General features: G+C 49.8%; 2 protein-coding genes across 7 annotated transcripts in view; one reads left to right on the top strand and one right to left on the bottom strand.

Moving 5' to 3' along the window:
• The window catches only part of PACC1 (proton activated chloride channel 1), a 31,694-nt gene extending 17,386 nt beyond the window's left edge, over positions 1-14,308 (top strand). For 4 of the 5 annotated variants that reach the window (XM_043486203.1, XM_043486206.1, XM_043486208.1 and 1 more), the window contains 6 exons: positions 3,604-3,813; positions 5,156-5,307; positions 7,656-7,798; positions 8,936-9,077; positions 11,649-11,756; positions 13,563-14,308. In XM_043486203.1, coding sequence (XP_043342138.1) covers positions 3,604-3,813; positions 5,156-5,307; positions 7,656-7,798; positions 8,936-9,077; positions 11,649-11,756; positions 13,563-13,724 — 917 coding nt within the window. In that variant the 3' untranslated portion in view covers positions 13,725-14,308. The remainder of the gene's footprint in view (positions 1-3,603; positions 3,814-5,155; positions 5,308-7,655; positions 7,799-8,935; positions 9,078-11,648; positions 11,757-13,562) is intronic. The other variant, XM_043486204.1, reaches the window with a different exon arrangement.
• A 1,857-nt stretch (positions 14,309-16,165) lies between these two features.
• PPP2R5A (protein phosphatase 2 regulatory subunit B'alpha) overlaps positions 16,166-21,233 on the bottom strand; it is a 97,966-nt gene continuing 92,898 nt past the window's right edge. For both annotated transcript variants that reach the window (XM_043486202.1, XM_043486201.1), the window contains exons 9-13: positions 20,611-20,661; positions 20,196-20,315; positions 19,991-20,118; positions 19,090-19,191; positions 16,166-17,367 (exon numbers count right to left, since the gene is read on the bottom strand). In XM_043486202.1, the coding sequence (XP_043342137.1) occupies positions 17,235-17,367; positions 19,090-19,191; positions 19,991-20,118; positions 20,196-20,315; positions 20,611-20,661 (534 nt within the window). In that variant the 3' untranslated portion in view covers positions 16,166-17,234. The remainder of the gene's footprint in view (positions 17,368-19,089; positions 19,192-19,990; positions 20,119-20,195; positions 20,316-20,610; positions 20,662-21,233) is intronic.

Here is a 21,233-nt window from a genome sequence, read left to right as displayed (position 1 = left end):
CTTAGCCATACATTTTCATTTAAGTCCTTTAGGTGTTGTAAAATTCCTGTCTGCTAATTGCAACATTTGGGGTTGTCTTAGTGCTGCTTTGTATATACAGCTTTTTTCCTTGAACCTGGGTCACATTTTCTTGTTTCTTTGCACATCTAATGATTTATTTTGTTGAACACTAGACATTTTCAGTGACACATAGTAGAAGTTCTGAATTCTCTTATCATCCTGTGAAGAATTTTTTTTTTAGCAAGTAGATAAAATAGCAAGACTCAAGTTCTAATCTTCTATATTCCTTGCATGAAGAGCAGCTGAAGTCTATTGTCAATCTTGCAGTTTCCAGCTGCTGTTTTTTCTGGCCCTCCTGGGGTCTTCCACCAAGAACTGGAGCATGTTTTGTTTGCAGGTTTGGGAGTTCATTTCCCCATGTGGCTGCCTCCCTGTCAGAGTTTTCCCCTAACTTTCTGGCTGCTTCCCCAGCCTTGAGCTTTGTCCACTGCACCACACCTTGTGGAGACTGTTCAGCGCCCTCAGGCGAAAAGCTGCAAGTTGACCAGATGCAGTTTTTTTTTTTTCCCAAAAGAGGTAGTTTCAGCTTGCTTTTGATCATTTTCCAGTGCCTTCAAATAATTTTAAATTATTTTGTCCAGGTGTGTAATTGTGTTCTGTGGAAGGGTGGTGTGACCACGCAGCCTTGTCGCTGTTGGAAGCCAGAAGCCAAGCACGTAGCTTTGGGGGCTTCCATTCTGAGCCCCGTTCCTCCTCAGCCCTGTGCTCAGCGGCTGGGGAGGAGACAGGCCTTTTCCTCAGGGAGCCAGCGGTTTCAGGAGCAGAGACCCTCAGGGAGTGTCTCAGCTCGGCTGGTCCTAACCAGGTGCCTCAGGCTGGTGGCTGAAGCAGCAGAAACGTTTTTCTCAGTCAGGGAGGCTGAGGCTCAGGGTCCCGGCGCGGGCAGTCTGGAGTCTCCGAGGCCGCTTTCCTTTGGCGCCGGCCGCATGTTCTAATGTGTGACTCCTGTGTGTCAGCTCCCTCGTGTCGCTCCCTCTGCTCGCTCAGAGTGTGGTTCATTTACCGTGTTTTGTTAGTTTCGGTTGTACAGCAGAGTGAATTAGTTACGCACGTGTGTTCCTTTTCCGCTTCTCTTCCAGTGTGGGTTATTGCGTGATGCTGAGTACAGTTCCCTGTGCTTGCAGTAGGCCCTTGTTGTTGCCCTGTTTTTATACCATAGTGTATATGTTAATCCCACATCCCTAATCTCTCTCTCCCCACACGCCCTCCTGCTACCCCCTTTGGTATGAATTTGTTTTCTAAGTGTGTGAGTCTATTTCTCTTTTGTGAAGAAGTTCATTTGTGTTATTTTTTTAGATTCCACGTATAAATGATATCCTGTGATTGTCTTTCTCCGTCTGACTGATTTCATCTGGTCATCTGTGTGTTCATCCATGTTGCTGGAAATGGGGTTATTTCGTCCTTTATAATGGATGAGCGGCGTTCCATTATGTGTGTGTACCACATCTTTGTCCACGCACCTGTTGCTGGATACTTAGGTTGCTTCCGTGTCTTGGCTGTTATAAACAGTGCTGCAGTGAACGTTGGGGTGCATGTTATCTTTTCGAATCAGAGTTTTCTCCAGATGCAGGCCCAGGAGTAGGATTGCAGGGTCATGGAGAATTCTGTTTTTAGTTTTCTGGGGACGCTCCGTAGTGTTCTCCATGGTGGCTGCACCAGCTTACATTGCTACCAGTTGTGTAGGCCCTCCCTGTTCTCCACACCCTCTCCAGCATTTATTATTTGTAGGCCTCTTACAGCAATGGTCATTCTCTACAGGTGTGAGGTGATCATGTCATTGTGATTTGATTTGTGTTTCTCTAATAGTTAGCGATATTGAACATCTTTTCATGTGCCTTTTGGCCATCTGTATGTCTTCTTTGGAAAAAATGTCCGTTTAGGTCTTTTGCCCATTGTTTGGATTGTTTTTTGTTTTTTTGATATTAAACTATGTAAGCTATTTGTGTGTTTTGGAAATTAATCCCTTGTCAGTCTTGTAGTTTGAAAATATTTTCTCCTAGACCATAAGATTGTCTTTTTCATTTTTAAGCTTTTAAGTTTAATTCAGTTCCATTTATTTACTTTTGTTTTTATTTTCATTACTTTAGAAGGTGGATTCAAAAAAATATTGCTGTGATTTATGTCAAAGAGTGTTCTGCCTATGTTTTCCTCTGGAAGTTTTATAGTATTTGGTTTTACGTTTAGGTCTTTAATCCATTTTGAGTTTATTTTTGTGTATGTTGTTAGGGAATGTTCTAATTTTATTCTTTCACACGTAGCTGTCCAGTTTTCCCAACACCGCTTACTGAAGAGACTTTCTTTTTTACTTTGTATATTCTTGCCTCCTTTGTCATGGATTAATTAGCCACGAGTGTGTGGGTTTATTTCTGGGCTTGATATTCTGTTCTTTTGACCAGTGTTTCTGTATTTGTGCCCATACCATACTGTTTTGATTACCTTGTAGCATAGTCTCAAGTTGCTAGGAAAGATTGAAGAAGGGAGAAGGGGACAACAGAGGATGAGATGGCTGGATGGCATCACCGACTCAATGGACCTGAGTTTGAGTAAACTCCGGGAGTTGGTGATGGACAGGGAGGCCTGCTGTGCTGCAGTCCATGGGGTCGCAAAGAGTCGTACACGACTGAGCAACTGAACTGAACTGAAAGTCTTAAGTCAGGGAGCATGATTCCTTCAGCTCTGTTCTTCTTTCTCAAGATTGTTTTGACTGTTTGGGTGTTTTGTATGTCCATACAAATTGAAAATGTTTTGTTCTCGTCCTGTGGAAAATGCCACTGGGCTCCTCCTCTTCCTTGTAGACACTCGTCCTGTTGGATTAGGGCCCATCCTTACGACCTTCTTTAACTTCCTTACCTCCCTAACTGCCCCGCTCCAAATACTGTCACCCTCGGGGTTGGGGCATCACCTTAGGACTTTTGGGGAGGGGATGGCCTCAGGACACATGCCGTCATTCACCGTTTAGTTACAGAAGGCCCGCTGTATTCCAGGTACCGCATGAAGGGCTGGGGGTGCAGTGTGGACAAGAATGGCCCCGTGTCCGCCCTCATAGAGCTCATAGCCTGGGGGGATAAAAAGACATGTAGACAGTGACATTGCAGAGTGGGGACCGGGGCCATAGAGTGTCCTGGGGGCACCGAGGAAGGGCTGCCACAGTCAAGTTATGGGGTCAGGGGAGGCTTCCTTGAGGACATGCCTTTCTAAACTGAAACCTGAAGGATGAGTTAGGAGGCAGCCGTTGGGAGAACAGTGCTCCCAGGCCAGGCTTGGGGTGAGAGGGCCTTCAGGGCAGAGGAGGGCACACTGATACAGCTCGTCAGGGGCGGGCAGCACCCATGCTGGGTTGGAAGCGTATCTTGGGGGAGTCTCCTCCAGCTCAGGGTCCCCGTCCTGGCAGAGCAGGAGTGTGGTGTGTGGTGTTGATGGGTGCCAGGTGTTGGGCTTTGGGGTGGGGGGAGGTAAGGTGTGCAGACAGCCTTGCCTCTGGGGTAAAGCATGTCAGGGGCCTGGAGACGACCTCTGGGTCATGTGTGTGTTGTTGTCGGTCAGCCCTGGACAGCGAGTCGGCCTCCAGCAGCATCCGTTTCAGCAAGGCCTGCCTGAAGAACGTCTTCTCAGTCCTGCTCATCTTCATCTACCTGCTGCTCATGGCCGTGGCTGTCTTCCTGGTCTACCAGACCATCATGGACTTCCGCGAGAAGCTCAAGCACCCTGTCATGTCAGTGTCTTACAAGGAGGTGGATCGCTACGATGCCCCAGGTAGAGCCTGCCCCAGGACAGGCATCAGGTCCCGGGCAGTGACTTCTCAATACCCACTGAGCCACCGTTGCATTCCTGGCATAGTGCCAGGCACCACGGGCAGGGCAGGGAGTCCCAGCACAGTCTGGGTTGGTACCCAGCCAGAGGGTCGTGTGCTGAGGAGGGAGGCGGACTGAGCCTGGAGTGCTGGCTGCAGGGCTGGAGTGGGCACAGAAGGCTTCGCTCACAGCGGGATTTGATCTGGGCGTTGGCTAATGGAAGAGTTTCTCTGGGAGGCGGGTCTGTAGGAGCAGAGGTGAGCTTAGGGAGACAGGGCTTCTCTGGGGAGGTGAGTCTAGCCTGGCTGGAGCCGGGGCCAGTGATGCCGCGAAGTGGGAGTCCCGCGGGGCGGGGGAGGCACGGCCATCCAGAGGTGGCTGGGGCCTGCCTGGAGAGGGGAGCCATCTCTGCCGAAGAGGGGACTGCCTGCTCCAGGGCGGCGGTGCTGGTACTGGGCTCTGGCAGCGTGGTGTGAACGGAGCGTGGGGTGGGGAGGGCGTGAGCTCTGGGGGCTTGGACTCTGCCCACCCGGCCTGTGCCCGCACCCTGTGCCCACAGGACACCCCACGTGACCCTCCGGACGGACTGCTCACAGCGCAGAGCCGGAGTCTCGGGTCGCGGCGCCTTCGCCCGTTTTGTGATTGCCCCCCTCGCTGTGTGCCGCCTTGGCTTCCGTCTGGGGGTTTTGCCTGGTGGTCCCTTTTTCGCTCCCTGGCCTGGCGGGTTTCATCTGGTCCGTCTGCCTCTCTGACGCTGCCGGTGCCCGGGGTCACGTGCAGCCCTCAGTGAGGTTAGAGTAGCTGCCATCCTTGGAGCTTGGAGCGAGGTGCCTTGGCTGGGGAAGGGGAGGGACTTGGGAGGTGTGACTTGCACACTTGGGAGCTCCCAACCGGAGCAGGAGATGAGAGACGGGGAGACCTGGGGAGTCCCACCGCCAAGGGCCGCCTGGTGAGCCTGCAGGCGGGGGGCAGTCCCGGGGGCCTGGCCTCCCGGCTCGGTCTTGGGGGGCCCCCTGGGAGCACGTGGAGCGGGGCTCTGAATGGGGTGGGTGTTGGTGTAGACACCGGGGAGGCTGCGTCCCCGGCCAGGAGAGGGGCTAACTGAGAAGGCCCCGGCTGCCTCCATGAGAGCAGGGCTTTCTGAGGGCAGGGCGTGGGGCTCCCCACCCTCTGTAAACAGCCTCTTTCTTCTTCCTCCTCTGCAGTCACCCCGGGAGTCCTGGGCTTAGGTGATTGATGAGTGTGAAAAAGTATGCATGACGTGGTTTTAGGGGTGTGTTCACTTCTCCCTGTCCCTCCTCCAGGCATCGCTCTGTATCCCGGTCAGGCCCAGCTGCTCAGCTGTAAGCATTATTACGAGGTCATCCCGCCTCTGAGGAGCCCCGGGCAGCCTGGAGATGTGAACTGCACCACTCAGAGGATCAACTACACGGACCCCTTCTCCAATCAGACCCTGGTAACGCTCGTCTCCCAGGCTGGGGCTGGGCAGAGGGCTCCGTCAGCGGGTTCCCTGAGGGTCCCGCCTTCTTTCTGCCAGCTAGCCTCCCATGCCCTTAGTGTGGGCCCTTGCCCCCAGCAAACACGGGGCCATCCTCTGGGGTGTGGCCGTGGCTGGCTCGCCTGCATCCAGGGCGGGCAGTGGGGCCTGAGCGTTCTCTGAGTGACCCTCTGCGATTCCCAGCAGTGTGATGAGACCGCTCCTGGATGGAAGGAGGCAGGGCTGCAGAGTGGAGCTGGTGTGATGTTGCCAGGCAGGCCCCATACCCGAGTGTGCAACAGAACTGCCAGGGTCGTTTCTGATAATGCAGATTCCGGGTTCCACTTGGGCCCACCAGAATCATGGTTCTTTCCTGGGGATGGGGCCTGGAAATCCGTGTTCTGGAGTAACAGGGGCCAGTGTGAGAAGGAGCGCTGGTCCTGGAACAAGGACCTTGGCCCTGCCGTTACCGAGGCTCCGCGCAGCGGGAAGTGGACGACCAGGGTTCTGGAGGCAAGGAAGGAATTCTGTGTATATGTACATCTTCTCCTTTGCATCCTGTATCCTTGTTTCCTAAAGTACAGGGCTGCGTTAAGTTTTCCAGCTCAAAGCAAGGAAGGAAATGAAAGGCTTTCTAGGCAGAGGAACTCTGCACCAAAACATAAAGGGAGGCAGCGGCATGCTTGTTTGCGTCTCTGAGCAAAATTCCACAGGTGGGTGTCTCTGGAGAGCCAGGGGCACCCAAAGGGCAGTAGATGGTGAAGCTGCGGATAGAAGGACTGGCCGGACGAGGCAGCTTGCATGTCGAGTATGGAGCAGGACCTGCCTCTTGGGTGATAACAGAGCCCCCAGGTGGACCTTGAGATGAAAGAATTCCTCTGAGACTTTTTGTTAATATGTATTCTAGACCTCCTCCTAAACTCCTGCTGAAATGATTCCCACTACTGCACACGATAGCGTAAGATACAATAGCGATAATATCCCTGCCAACCAAGAACGGATAGGAGGACCAGAGATTTTGAGGAACTGGGGTAAAGTATAAACAGCCTGTTGGATCAGATCGATGGAGCAGGGCCTGGGAAAGCCCGTGCCTGGAAGCAGGTGCCACGGGGTCCCCGCTGTCGTGGTGAAGGCTTTCCTCCCACTCCCAGCTCTTTGTCATCACAAAGAGCCGGGCTGCCCGTTGGGCAGAGGGGGATCCTGGCTGTGGGCCCACCGGCCCGGCTTGCAGCCCTCGCAGGGCTGCTGGGGACAGTGTTTGCTCTGGGGAGAATGCCCCGGGGCCCTTCTCTGCATAAGCTCGGGGTGGGGTGTACCTGCCTGGGCATTGGGCCCACATAGAGGAACAGCAGAACTGGAGATGGGACGTCCACAGTGCAAGGAGGAGAGCGCTGGGGGAAAGGACTTCACGGCAGACGAGGACGCGGAGCGCCTGACCTGCTGGCCCGCACGGCCCACTGCCTCGGGGTGTCCTCCCCATCAGCCCCAGGCCGGGGCCAGCCTGCAAGAGCCCCGCTTAGGAGGAAGCCCACAGCCCAGACCCGCGTTTGTCAGCCTGGCCCTATACTCAGAATGGAGAATTCAGGGCCGCCGGACTGTGATGTGAGGCCAACAGCACGAAAGGATGGAGAGGAACGAAAAGAACTGACTCCAGGAAATGGAAGCTAATTTAAATGAAAAGAACTGTAAGAAATTTTAAGGAAGAGCTGGATAGGACAGTGCAGACACTATCCGGATGCCCTGCTGTCTTAGTTCCCTGGGTACCAGCCTGTGCCCACTGGGACGATGCTGCAGCTACAGGCTCCCTGGCCGTCCTTCCTCCTGGCTGCCCTCTGAGTGGGATGCTTACCAGGAGTCCTCGTGGCCCACACCTGTCCAGGCCAGTTGTATTTGTTATAGTAGTTATAGTTTAACTGACTATTATAGAAATTCATGAAGTGAGGGCTCAAAGGGAGAGTCGTTTCCGTGCAGACAGAAGCTGACTGCAATTACTGCCTGCGGTCCCAGCTGGCTTCTTGCCGTCCACGGCCGTGAACTAGAGAGGAGACACCTGTGCCCCGGGCCCCACGTCCCTCCCTGCACCAGGCAGAGCGGTGGAGCTCCCCCGAGAGGCACCGCCAGGCCCGGTGACGCCCCCAGGGTGGGACCTGTGAGGTGTGTCCTGCCCCAGCCTGAGAGGAAAGTCAAGGTGGGGCAGGGGCTGCCCCTTGGCGGAGACTCCTGTGTCCTGGGTTGCCCGGGCCTGGTCTGCTGGGGAACTGGCCTTGGTGGGTGGGCACGTGTGCCCGGCTCCCCAGGTTGGCACTCTGGTCTCTCTGTCTCTACAGAAATCCGCCCTGATTGTGCAGGGGCCGCGGGAGGTGCAGAAGCGGGAGCTGGTCTTCCTCCAGTTCCGCCTGAACCAGAGCAGCGAGGACTTCAGCGCCATTGATTACCTGCTCTTCTCGTCCTTCCAGGAGTTCCTGCAGAGGTGCCCTTCAGACCCCGCTCGACCCCAAGGATCTCACTCTAGCCGTGTGCATCGCAGGGCTGGGGGCGGGGGCAGGTGCCAGGAATCGGGGACGTCAGGTGGCCGCCAGGCTGACGGAGGGCCCCTGACCGAGTCTGGGGAGGCTGGGGGCGTGTTCTGACCCCTCACGCAGAGCTGGCTGCGCCCCGGAGGGTGGGCGCTTGGATCCACCGCTCCCTGACGGCGCTGTGGAGGACAGACTGGAGCTGCCTGGGTTTTGTGAGGCCCTGGGCGGCCAGCCTCTGCCCTGGGCTGCATTCCTGCGGTGTCTGGGGGCTGGGGCCGGCCCTAAGGGAGGGCCCGGTGCCCACATGCCACCCGTTTCTAGCAGGAGGGTGCAAGTTCTTGTCCATCTTGGGACACCCCCGTTGCACCACCTCTGGGGCCCAGAGTGGTCGTGGGTGGCAGGAGCGGGTCCTGCAGGGGGCCTGAGGGGGCAGTGACTCGGTTTCAAGGAAACAGAGCAGCAGCCGTGGCTGAAGGCAGGCCTCCCCATCCCTGGGCTGACGTGGCCATGAGCCGCCTCCGCCGGTCACACCTGTGGCCCCGTCCTGGGGTTCGGAGCCTCCACCTCAGCCTCTTCTGTGCCTTCTTCCAGCTGGAGCTCCCCGCCCTTCCCTGCGGATGCGGGCCACGTCCCCTCCTTGCCCAGTGCCTCCCTGTTGCCCCGCTTTGAGCATTCTCAGCGATGCCCTGTCGTTTCCTCTGTGACCCTGGGGCGGGCACTGCAGGTGCCTCCTCTGGCTGAGAGCTCCCAAGGGAGCCCTCCTCCCCTCTCTGGGCCTTTAGGGAGGCTGACGGGCAGTGAGGGCACCCCAGGGCTGCTGAAGCTGAGTTCTCCAGGGTGCTGGGGGGCCCAGCCCCGTCTGCAGGCCTCTGCTGGGAGCAGGTGGTGGAGAAGACAGGAAGTGGGGGCTCCTGCTGGGGGCTCCAGGGACCACACTCTGGCCTTGAGGCAGGTGACAGCTCCCCCTCCAGCCGTGAGGAAGGAGTGGGTGGGCCATGTCCTGCCGGTACCAGCAGAGGAGCTGGCTGGCTGTAGGGGCTGGAGTTTAAGTCTGGCCAGTTAACACGGATCTTCCTTCTCTGCCCTCCAAGCCCAGACAGGGCCAGCTTCATGCAGGCCTGCGAGAGCGCCTATTCCAGCTGGAAGTTCTCGGGGGGCTTCCGGACCTGGGTCAAGATGTCCCTGGTGGAGACCAAGGAGGACGGGCGGGAGGCGGTGGAGTTCCGGCAGGAGGTAGGTGGCGCTGGGCTCGCCTCGCAGCGCCCTGGGTCCACCCTTGAATCCCAGGTGCAGGGAAGCCTCTCAGAGGGGTCAGCTTTGCCCTGGGATCTTAAGGGTGAGTGGATGTTCACCAGGAAGAGAATGGGCCTGCCGCTGGGGGCTCGCTGCGTGTCCCTTCTGCAGGCCTGGCCTGCTCCAGACCCTTTGCTTTTGTCCCAGCAGCTCTCAGAGCGCACACGCTGGAGCGTTTCACAGAGCGGTGCCTGGCCCAGCTGGATCTGAGCTGGCATGTAGCTCTGCTCCACTCCCTCCTGCCTTCATAGCTGGTAGCTGCATTAAAAAAAAAAAGACTATTCGCAGAGATTAGATATAGTGAGTCACCTCTGAAGTGTTGGGTGCATGGTGACCCGTTGGGACACAGGGGGAGAAGTTTCTTTTTATATTTTAAAAATCTCATTTTTTCTTTTTGAGTGTTTTAAAATGCAGGTAACGTTAGGACAGTAATAGTAATGTCACTTGTAAGAGAGTGATAAATGTGTTGGGTACATGCTCAGAACTCTCTACTGATGGGAAGTGTAATCCAAACGCTTTCAGCCTGCTAACCTGAAGCCAGGAAGTATGCCGTGATCCAGGCAGGAGAGGGAGAGGTTCTTGGAAAAAGGCGTGGAGCAGGGGTGGAGGGAGGGGACCCTGGGGTTGCCTCGGCCTCAGCCCCTGCGGGGGCTCAGTCCTCCCGCCGGCATCCACGCCCAGGGGCCAACCATCCCGAGTGTTGTGTGTCGGTGGCTGGGGGCCTGCAGGGGCCTGGAGGAGACCGCTCTGTTCTCTCATCCTCTGCTCCCCATGGAGGAGTTCCATTTGGGTTGGACTCCGAGGGGCAGCGTTAGGGAGGGGCCGGGTTGAAGTAGAAGGACCCACTCCAGCTGACGGATGGGCCGATGGAAGCCAGGTACTCAGGGCCTCCTCTGGGTCTGCCCCTGCCTGCACCACGCTCCTAGGACTTCTCTAGGTGGGAGGCCTTTGGGAAAGGCTTGAAGCCAGTTGTCTTTAAGAGACAGTTTTTTTTCTTTCCTGCCATAGGTGGTGACGACCCCCTGGCAGTAGGTCCTTAAAATATTTCTGTTGTGCAAGATGGTTGTCATCGCCTGGATTTTTACACCACCCTTTTCTGCCAAGAGCTCCACAAATTCTTTCTTATCTGGCCCCCAAATCAGCTGAGAAAGGAGACTCGGCGTGTCCACCTTATGGTTAGATCTTCACCCAGGCCTCCCTGGGTCCCCTGGGAGCTCCAGCTGTGACCTGAAACCAGGGGGCCAGCCCCCTGCAAGCCTGTGTGCTGTGGAAGGCATGCGTGCCTTTTAGCATTGTCTGCACGGGAAGTCTTTGGCAGGGGATGTGAACACTCCTTTCAACAAAAATTTTTTAAAAATTATTTTTGTAATGTTTTTATATCATGTTGTAAGGTTCAAAATCCTGTGTGTTGTTTTATGAGAGCCTCACTACAGCTCAGTGAGATGGGCGTTTTGTCCTGTTTATGAGTGCAGAGGAGAGCTGACTCATTGGAAAAGACCCTGATGCTGGGAAAGATTGAAGGCGGGAGAAGGGGACGGCAGAGGATGAGATGGCTGGATGGCATCACCGACTCAGTGGACATGAGTGGACATGAGTTTGAGTAAACTCCGGGAGTTGGTGATGGACAGGGAGGCCTGGCGTGCTGCAGTTCATGGGGTCGCAAAGATTCGCATACGACTGAGCGACTGAACAGAACTGAACCGATGAATGCAAAGGAAGGGCTCAGAGTAGATGATGACACAGCCAGGCTTCTGCCCCGGGACCTGTCTGCTCTCCATCTCGCCTCCCAGCCTCTGCAGCAGCTGTGGCCAGGCCTCACCAAGCACGCCTGCTAACCGTTACAGGGAGTGTTCGGCTGGGCCAGGCTGTGAGGCTGCACTTTGTCCCGGAAGACTGGAAGGGTTGTAACACTCAGCTCTTCAGGTCAAGTATTTTGAAATGTGAGATTTTTATGTTGTGAGTTGAGTCTTACACAGTACTTTGAAAATGATTTAATCAGGAGTACAGATATCTGGCTTCCCAGGAGGCGCTAGTGGTAAAGAAACCCTCCTGCCAGTGCCAGAGACGTAAGAGACACAGGTTCGATCCCTGGTTCGGGAAGATCCCCTAGAGGAGGGCATGGCAACCCACTCCAGTATTCTTGCCTGGAGAATCTCAGGGACAGAGGAGCCTGGGTGGGCTCCGGTCCATGGGGTTGCACAGAGTCAGACACGACAGAAGTGACTTAGCACGCACAGGCATCTAGTTACAGATTTCGGTGAGTCCAGAACACCTACTGTGTACTCCAGATCCTGCCTGTTTCTTTCAGAAACTGTAGGAACCGAGCTGAAGCCTGGGCTCTGGGACCAGTCTCAGGACGTCATGTAGAGGAGGGTTTTTGTCTCTCTGCCTCCAAAAGATGGAGCAAGGGGAGCCGGGGTGTCGGATCCCCTGAACTGCCCTTTCCTTCCCTGGAGCCCCGGCCAGGGCAGCACACAGGCGGTGACACTGCTTTCTCTCCTCTGTACCTAGACCAGTGTGGTTAACTACATTGACCAGAGACCCGCAGCCGAGAAGAGCGCTCAGTTGTTCTTCGTGGTCTTTGAATGGAAAGATCCTTTCATCCAGAAAGTCCAGGACGTGAGTATTACCTCAGGTCCTGACCGTGAGCTTCCTCCTGAGCCGTTTTGGCTCATCCTCGCGGGCCGTCCTCATCTCCTTCTGTAGCGCTGATCTGTCGCTTGTATTTATGGCATGCGTCTTGTGTCTCATTTGTGTTTAATCTCAACTTCAGCTCTGGACTGTCTGCCCTGCGAACACGGGGGCTCCGTCTTTGTTCACCATTTAACTGGTGTCCACAGGTGCGTAGTCCAGAGCAGCCACTGAGTATTGGTAGTGAGTGAGTGGGGTAGCGAGCACGAAGTTAATCATCTAGTTACAGCTGTTGGAAGCCAGTGTTTTTTTATTGCTTCTCTGTAGAGTAAGAATCTTTTATTTGTCATAAGTCAGAGTAGAAAGGTACTCTTCAGGGGACTTTCCTGGCAGTCCAGTGTAGTTAAGTTAATGCTTCCAATGCAAGGGGCGCCGGTTTGATCCCTGGTCGGGGAACTAAGAGCCCACATGGCCTGTGGTGTGGGGCCAGAAAGGAAAAAAAAAAGGAAAGGTACTAATCGGAAATTAAAGGGAGCATCAATTAATGTCAGATTCTAGACTTACCGTCTCAAAAGGGGAGGAGTAATGGGACAGTTTTGCCAGAAGAACATTCCTGAGACGCCATCCACCAGAGCCAGTCCTGGATCTGATAACCAGTTGTTTTAAGATCATCACAAAGTATCTTGATGCGGTTGTGGGCTGGGGGAAGACATCGTACAGCTGAGGCTCAGACCGGGAGGGTCTCTGTGACGTGGTGTGTGATGCCACCCCGCTGTTAAGTCATGGGCCTAGCTGGGCCGTGCACGCAGTAAGTGTGCGCGGACTCCCTGAATAAAAGACGCCACACAGAAGAGTGAATGCCTTTAGTCCCACAGGGGAAATGTGTGATCACGCGTCTTCTAACCTGCTGTGTTCAGTGTTTTAAGTCCTGTTACGGGCCACGTAAAGCCCTGAGCTCAAGGTCGCTTGACTTAGGTCGTCTGTCAGCTTCACAGCCATCCTGAATGGTGGTGGTGGAGTAACCGCTCTCATAGATGAGCCCGATCCTGCTGAACCAGGACTTTGAAGTGCTGTGTGTTGACCAAGCGGGGAACTCAGACATACAAGCCGTGACTTCGGCCTTGAAGGAGTTTCAGTCGGTCAAAGGACCGTCTAAGCCATAAAGGAAGTAATTGCAGACCGTGAGGAACTGCCAGGGGAGATTGTGGGAGAAATCTCTCTGCTCACGTTGAGAGGGTTTGGCTTAGTGGCCAGCGGAAGCTGTGAGGGGCCTGGAAAGATGAGTGATTCAGGAAAGCAGCCCCGGCAGGCGAGGCGGAGGGGCCTGGCCTGCAGGCAGGCCGTCAGTGTTGTTTGGAAACAAGGTTGCATTGTGAATTAGGCCAGAAATTTAAAACGCAGCACTGATTATCTTATTTGTGCAGAGCTTTTTTGAAAAATTCCCTTTTTTTTTTTCCCTTTCAGGATCACTTTATTATCAGGAGGGACTAGTATTTTTCTCCTCAAACTGGAGCTATGAACGAAGCATAGAGTTATGGCAATGTAACAGTTTTTTGGCTGCACCAAGTGGCATGCCGAATCTTAGTTTCCTGACCAGAGATCGAACCCGTGCACCCTGCCGTGGAGGCATGGAGTCCTAACCACTGGATAGCCAGGAAAGTCCCAAGTTATGGCAGTCTTAAAGACCAGTTGTTTTTCTTGTTGTGCCAGTAATTTGGGGGGCTCTTTGACAATAACACTGAGAATCAAAAATGGAAGCCAGCTGAGAAACTTGTGTTTGTTTCCGTTTCGCAGATAATCACCGCCAATCCTTGGAACACAATTGCTCTTCTCTGTGGAGCCTTCTTGGCATTATTTAAAGCTGCAGAATTTGCCAAACTGAGTGTGAAATGGATGATCAAAATTCGGAGACGATACCTTAAGAGAAGAGGTCAGGCAACAAACCACATAAGCTGAGGTTGTCGGTGTTGTTCCTAGAAACTGCCCGAGTTGATGGAAGTTCTCATCACTTCCACTTTGGTAAACCAGGCTGCCAGCAATCCAGTCCTCACTTGAAGAAAACAGGCTTTGCCGGGGGCCTAGCCTGTCACACTGCAGCTTCTAACCCGGCCCCCCAACGAGACTATCTTAGAGCCCAGTGGAACAGATCCAGTGGATGACATAAACGTTATTTAAGTATTTAAATTATTGGTGAACATTTTTTGACATATGACATGAATATGTCAAATGGAAGATGGACTCAGATAGAATCCAGTGTTCTCAAGGTTTGTGGAAGCTGTCTTCCTTCTTCCTTGGTTTGGTGTATAGTTAAGGTCCGACAGGATGATTAAGGTTCTGACCGCAGGTCTTCTCCTTGAGGTTTTTTTAAATGAAGGGTGTGTGACTTTCTTCTCTCCGCACTGGTGACTTTCCGGCGGTGGAGGTCAGTGTGGAGCCAGTGTGCCATTTGCGAGCAGCAGAAAACCCCTCATATCTCTGGTGCCATGTACAAGTCTCTGACATACTCTCATGTGTTAAATATTAAATGAGACTTTTTAAAAACTACTGTGGATACTATAGTAATTAGATCACTTGTGGACTGAGCAGCCACCTGCCTGTCTGGCTAGAATATTGACGGATGCATGTCTGAGTTGGGTGTGATTAACATGCAGAGGCGCTAGGACATGTGTGCATAGTAGGTCCCTCCTCTGTGTTTTGATGATCTCATTAACAGGTGAATAAAAGTTAGGTTAATACAGAAGGAATCAGTGTGCCGGTGTGCGCATCTGCTACATCAGTAGGCACCGGTACGCGTTTATCCCATGACCTCCCAATAAAAGGAAGTGTTAGCCTGGACTCCGAGGTACGTCATGACCACGTGCAGGGTGGGCAGGAAGTGGCGGTGAAACCCCATGAATAAGCTGTTAACTCTGCTGTCCTGCAGCCCACCCATCTGAGAAAGGCACACTCAGCATGGACCCTCAGAGCTTTCAGCCTAGCCTGAAAGGAGTACCGTCTGGGTATTTTTCACATGGTAGCCATTGACTGATTTAAGGTTTTGGAAATTATTTTTTGGAGTTCTAAACTGTTTACATGCCCTTTGCATCCAGAGAGGACTTGGGTAGCACTTCTTCAATTTCATAACTTGGTTTTAGGTAATTCAAAGAGAAAAACTCCAATGTATGAGGGGTTCAATTTTAATCTCATGTCTAACTTAGCAAGAAACTGTGGTTTTTGGTTGAATTATTAAAAGTGAACTTGTGTAAGGAAATATTCCGTGCCATTTTTCTGTGGCACCGAAGCAGGCATACGAACTTTAACTGAGGTCTTGTAACACCTTTCTGTAAGGCAAAGTCCAGCATAGAAGCTTACATTAACAGTACTGAAAAACAAGTGTGTGTATTTTTAAAGTATTTCTAAAGTTGACACACCATTTTCAGACTAAGTATCTCACAAAATTGGCTCCAATGAACATACTAAAACTGCACTTCCTGTTATTTTAGGAAGTTGAGAAACCTCTTCAATATGCTTTAGAGTACCTGGTCGGAAGTGAGTGTTTCTAGCTCTTTAACAGCTATTAACTAACTGCAGTCTGCCAAAACCTACTCTAGCTGCTCTTAGTAAAAGGATATATGCTTAGACGAACAAAATAGACATTCAGACCCAGCCTTCGCCTCTGGGGAGGCTGGGTTTGCCTTCCGTGGTGTTCAGCAGTAGGATTCCTCTTCCTCTACGTGTGCTGCCCCCAGCTGTCGGTAATCCCAGCTGGCCTCCGGTTAGCGTGGAGCACTGGGCAGAAACACTGGATCTGGATGGTTGCAGTAAGGCTGCCACTTGGAAACAGTGTAAAATATGAGCCGTATCCTGAAAGAAAGTTTCTCCTGGGGCCACAATGAGTGGAACGAGTTGCTTTCGCAGTGACCTAGGGATAGTGTGCTAGAGTTTTTTATGGTTGTGAAAGAGCAGAATCAGGTATCAGTAGTGGAAAGCTTGGTAACAATTTCTGATTCTGCCACAATCTCCCTGCCCCCTATAAAAAACAGTGCCATTACTTACAGATTTTGAGGTTTTGCTCCTGGGTCTGTTTTAATTAACACTGTGTATGTATGTATACACATTTAAGGTAAGTTAAAACCCATCCTATTAACATAAAGGGACATGAAGGGAGATGGAGAGATATCCTCAAATTTAGAATTTTATGTACAAATTCTGTGAAACAGAAAACTTTGGTAAATGGCTGCAACACTCAACTCTGGCACACAGTCTTCCTATTCTCTAATTGGCATACAACTTGCAGTTTGCCTTACAAGTTTTCTCTGTATACATGTATTACATACGTTTGTACATACATATGAATGAATGGAGGGGGCGGGGCTTCTGGATGTCTCAGTGCTGAAAAAAGCAAAGGTGACATAAGGCAAAATACAAACATAGACTTTATTAAATGCTGCTCAATCCCCCAATAAAGATCTTTCATTACAAAACAGTTTTCCACACAACTGCAAGAGATTGGAATGGTACTCTGATAATAAAATGTGAGAAATACTTGACCAAGTAAAAACGTACATGGCTTCCTACTGGCCGCCTTTTCAGAACCCTACAGAGGACGCCTACTGCATCTCCTTTAAGTACAGCCAGGCAGTGACACGCGCTCCGCACCACCACACCGTGGGGCTCAACGCCTCCGTCCCTGTCGGGAGGGGCCGGAGAAGGGCAGGCTGCGAGGACTGGGAAGGCCCTGCCTTCAGCCTTTGGGAGGAAGAGGAGGAATGGACTGAGAGGCAGGCGGTGTTCACCGTGCTGCCTCCACGCGTCTGTGCTCATCACCCTGGGGAGTTGCAGATGAAGGGGGAGATTCATAAGGACTGATCAGAAACCTGGTTTACTTTCCCAGCTTTTATTTATAATTTGTGCTTTTAAAAGCCTGGAAATTAAGTTTTTGCTCAAATTCCAGAGTACAGTAATATATCAAAAGGAAGGCTTAGGGCAAGTAGTTCCCTCCATCATACTTCTGGAAGAGATGAAAGAAAGGATAAGAATTACACCTTAGTTTTAGTTTAGGAAATAGTCTTTTTTCCTAGGATGTAACAAAGGTCTGCAGCGATGTGAAAAGCACATTATCAAAGGGAAAAACACACAGAGCAGACTACTGTGCCTATGTGCAGCACAACCAAAACCAGGACTCAAGTCATGGTTCTTAGCACGCCCACAATTATTTCACTCGTATCACATCGATGATAAAGTCCATTCATTTCTGTGAAACTTCACAAGTGACACAAATCAATGATTAGGCAAGGGTTACAATATACTGTGGCCATGATACAGCACAGGGCTATGTTTAGTCCATATATTTTTTCATTTACAGTTGCCAGAAAAAAAATTGGCCTTTTAATTATATTATACCGATGAGGTTTGTTTCATAATTTTTACATATTTCAAAAAAGTGTACAAAACCGCCTAGCCAACAGAGGTGGCAGGCTTTTTTTTTTATTCATCATTTGTATTGCTGAGAATACTGTGCATGTTGTAAGCACTGTTCTGCTTTTCTAGAGCTTTCTTTAGCTTTAGCTCCTCCAATTTTTTCCATAATTCTTCTCGTTCCAATTCCTTCTTTTTCTCCCTGTAAACAAAGCAAGAATTTTGTAGTTAGAAACTTATTTCATAGCTTGAAGAAACATGCTGTTTGGCAGTTTGCTGGAAAATAGACTACTGACTCACGTTTCACTTAAACCCCTCCACCTAAAGCATTTGAGACTCAGGTTTACCTAGGGCACGGCGTTCCTTGCCATTACTCTCCTCAGTGTACTTAACCATGTCCGTGCATCTCCTGCACCAACTGAAATGGATCACCATCGCCATGGCCACTGTATTAGTGCTTTCTGGTTGACAAAGCACTCTTAACGTGGACTCAGTCACGTAAACCCCGTGCAGGGGCTATAGTGGTCACGACCACTCTTTTGCCAACAGACTGATGGGCTGGCCACGAGTCGGTCTGGAGCCGTTTCCTGGTGGACCCACGTCCTTCAGCATCCCATCTCTAAGCCACCAACCAGTCTGTGCCTAACTGTCTCTTGTCTCTTACACGTCAGATGGAAACTTTGGTCTGAACAATCTCTAAAAAACCCCACAGAACTCAAAACATGTTGCTTCAACTATTAATACTGAATTTTAGTTCTAAAGAGAACATTTTTGAATAACGTGGACCAAACTATTCTGAAGGGCTATATAAATGTGTGAAAAACCCACAGGCTTACAGTTCTGCAGTTACATATGCTTTAAGGGGACAAAAGTGCTGATTTACGCAGATAGTGAGATACAAGGATCAGTCTTAGTTATGTGAAATACGCATTTTTCAATGTAAGTTTCATATGATCCCAGTCATCTCTTCCTTCTTCCTACTGCTTCCGAGGGCTCTTAACTATGTAATTTGTATTCCTGCCTGAAAGGTGCTATTTAAGAGAAATAATGCATTGAGTTATTGATGGACTAGGATGACCTTGAAGAAGAGAGATCCCTTCTCTACTTGTCACCAGAAAACCAGGACCAGGAACTTACAGTCAAAGTAGATCAGTTTTTCCAAACATCATCAGTGATACACTTATTAGAAATAAAGGGGCTCAGGTACATCAGTTATTGTCCACCTTAAGTTTAAATATTATGCAAGAAACAGTTAAAGAATAAGCTCACTATGGAAGCCCATGTGGACAAAAGCAATTCTCATAAATGTAAAAATAAAATTGAGTATAATAGTATTTAAAGTTTAGTATAAATTGTATTTCACAATGTAGATGTTACCAAGACTGATGCAGTCTAAGGCTCACAAGATCAGAGTTTACGATCCACATTAAAACCATAATCTAACCATCAGGAGTTCACCCGCATTTGACGTTAAAGTATTACTGTGGTTCTTGTTTGGTCCACCTTTTTGCGACCCCCTGGACTGCAGCCTGCCCGGCTCCTCTGCTCATACGCACTAGCAGGTGGAACCTTTACCCTGAGCGACTGGGGAAGCCCATAAAGTGTTTATTTGCTAAGTCGCTTCAGTCTGTCTGACTCTTTGCAACCCTATGGACTGTAGCCCTCCAGGCTCCTCTGTCCGTAGGATTCTCTTCAGGTGAGAATACTGGAGTGGGTTGCCATTTCGTCCTTCCTGACCCAGGGATTGAACTCGTGTCTCTTGCATCTCCTGCACTGGCGGGCAGGTTCTAAACTACTAACACCACCTGAGATGTTCAAATTGTAATGACTGATGTAAGTGGCTTTTTAAACAACCTTATGGAATGAATCACATTCAACTAATCTAAAATGCACAGTTAGGTTTGTAATGTAAAATGTCAAATACCTCTGTCTCTCAGCTTTGTAAGAGCTGGTGAGGTCGTCGAAAAGCTTGCCGTTCATCTCCATGAGTGTCTTCAGCACATTGTACACCAGCGCTACAATGGTCCTAAAGTGAAGCAAGCCAGTGCTGGGTCACTGATGCCACTAACAGATGGGGAAGCGAACACTATCACCTCTGAGGTGGCTCTGACACTGACTGACTCAGTCAGTCCACTAGTGAGGATAAGCTGAAGCTCAAGAAGTTCAGTAATTTGTTGAAGGTCACCCAGCCAGTGGTAGCAGAGATGGTCTATCTGATTTCAAAACTTAACGTCCTTCCCACTGTGTCATGCTTGGGTTAAACCCTAAAAATGTTATGGCCAGCTTCCTGTCTGCTCTAGAGTCTACTACCACAAATCCTGAATAACAGCATTAAAAGAAGCTGAAAAAGATGCACTTACTATGACTTGTAAGAAGAAAAGTAGACAACAGGATAAGGATGTTACAGGATTTAGAACATACGCAATCTAAACATCACTGACACGACCTTGAGCACTTGACACTTCTCCCTGGGCTAAGCCAGCTGAGAGGTGAACCTGGATACTGGCAAAATGTCACACCAAACAGTCCCTAGGTTTGCAATTCTAAACTGGAATTAAGAACATGCAGGAGTTCAGAGTTTTTAAGGATGAGCCACCCCATTCTTTTCATTTAGCCCTGCAATAAACCTTTCTCTGCTCCAAACAAACAAACATACAGACCCACATATATGTACAACTTCATAAAACTCATTGCAGAATAGAACCATGTGATGTTAACCTTGGGAGTTCCAAATCTGTATAGGTTTCCTATGTATGGGTTATGAGATCAAATGACAAAGATGTCAGAAAAACAAAAATGACACAATCGACATAAAAGACACTTACGGATTCCAGTGTTCTTTGGAGATTTTGTACAAACTGCCAAACATAATTGGCAGAATTTTATCAATATTCTCCTCAATCAAACTAAGAATATATTCATTGTTCCAGAAGTACAGTGCCCTTTCTGCAACCTAAAAAAGACATTCAGAAACATCAAAACTAAGAAAAGTAATATAAAATATAAATGGCTTCACTGAAAACACCATACCTGAAAATGAGAACTGGATACACACTTGGATATCTGCTTAAAAAGGGGCTCTTCAATTTTTTTGAATTGTGTTGGTTCAATGACATCTAAGATTTCTTCAATTTCTCCTAAAAACATCACCTAGGTTAAAAAAATTTTCTTTTAAGAAACATAATGACAAATTATATGATGGTAATATAGAAAACACAAATGAGAAGGTTAATCTACAAATTAAACAGTGGACGAAAAATATCTTGACAGTATATGCAACTTACTATAATGTACAGCTCTTCTACCAAGAGTCTCTAATACCCGCAGAACAGTTCCCACTTGGTAGGTAGTGGTGGTGATATCCGCAACCCAAGGAAGCATGGTTTATAGCCATGAGATTGAAAAGTTCTAATAAAATGCACTGTTTTTGTTGAACAAAACTCACCTCTTTCTGACTGCATGTTTTTGGCCAAAATTTCAGCAATCCTCTGATCACCTGCAAAAAAGGGAAAAATTTAGCTGAATTAGGCAATGAAACTGGCTAACCTCAAGAAATTTTAAATAACTGATAATATTCGTTCTGAAGTAGAAGAGTATTATTCAACACCTCTGCATCTCCCCTTAATCTGCTCAGCTTTATTTAGGCTTTTACCCATTCAACAGATACTTGTTGAGTGCCTTTGTACCAAATACTGCTCTCGATCAGGGACACACTGATGAACAAGACGAAGATGGTCCCTGATTTTCATAAAGCAGGAAGACTGACAATAGTTAGCAATTAAACTCATAAATAAAGTAATTTTAATAGTAGTAAGGGCTACTTCCTACTAAGTAAGTATGAGATAATGACTTGGTGGGGTGAAGAATGGACGTTATTTTACAGAGAAATTAAGGAACAGATAATTCCCGTTTTTTAAACCATCATGAAGCACCCCCAAAAAAGCCAGAAAGCTTCCAAATTTATTTCATGGCTAGCACAGTTTTGATAAGCCAAATACAAGACAAGAGGTCATGAATTCAAGTAAACACAGTTGTAAAATATCTGTATTAAACTGAAAATAACAATAT

Source organism: Cervus canadensis, chromosome 13 (assembly GCF_019320065.1).
Source record: "Cervus canadensis isolate Bull #8, Minnesota chromosome 13, ASM1932006v1, whole genome shotgun sequence".
NCBI classification, from domain to species: domain Eukaryota; kingdom Metazoa; phylum Chordata; class Mammalia; order Artiodactyla; family Cervidae; genus Cervus; species Cervus canadensis.
This window is presented reverse-complemented; position numbering and strand designations above follow the sequence as displayed.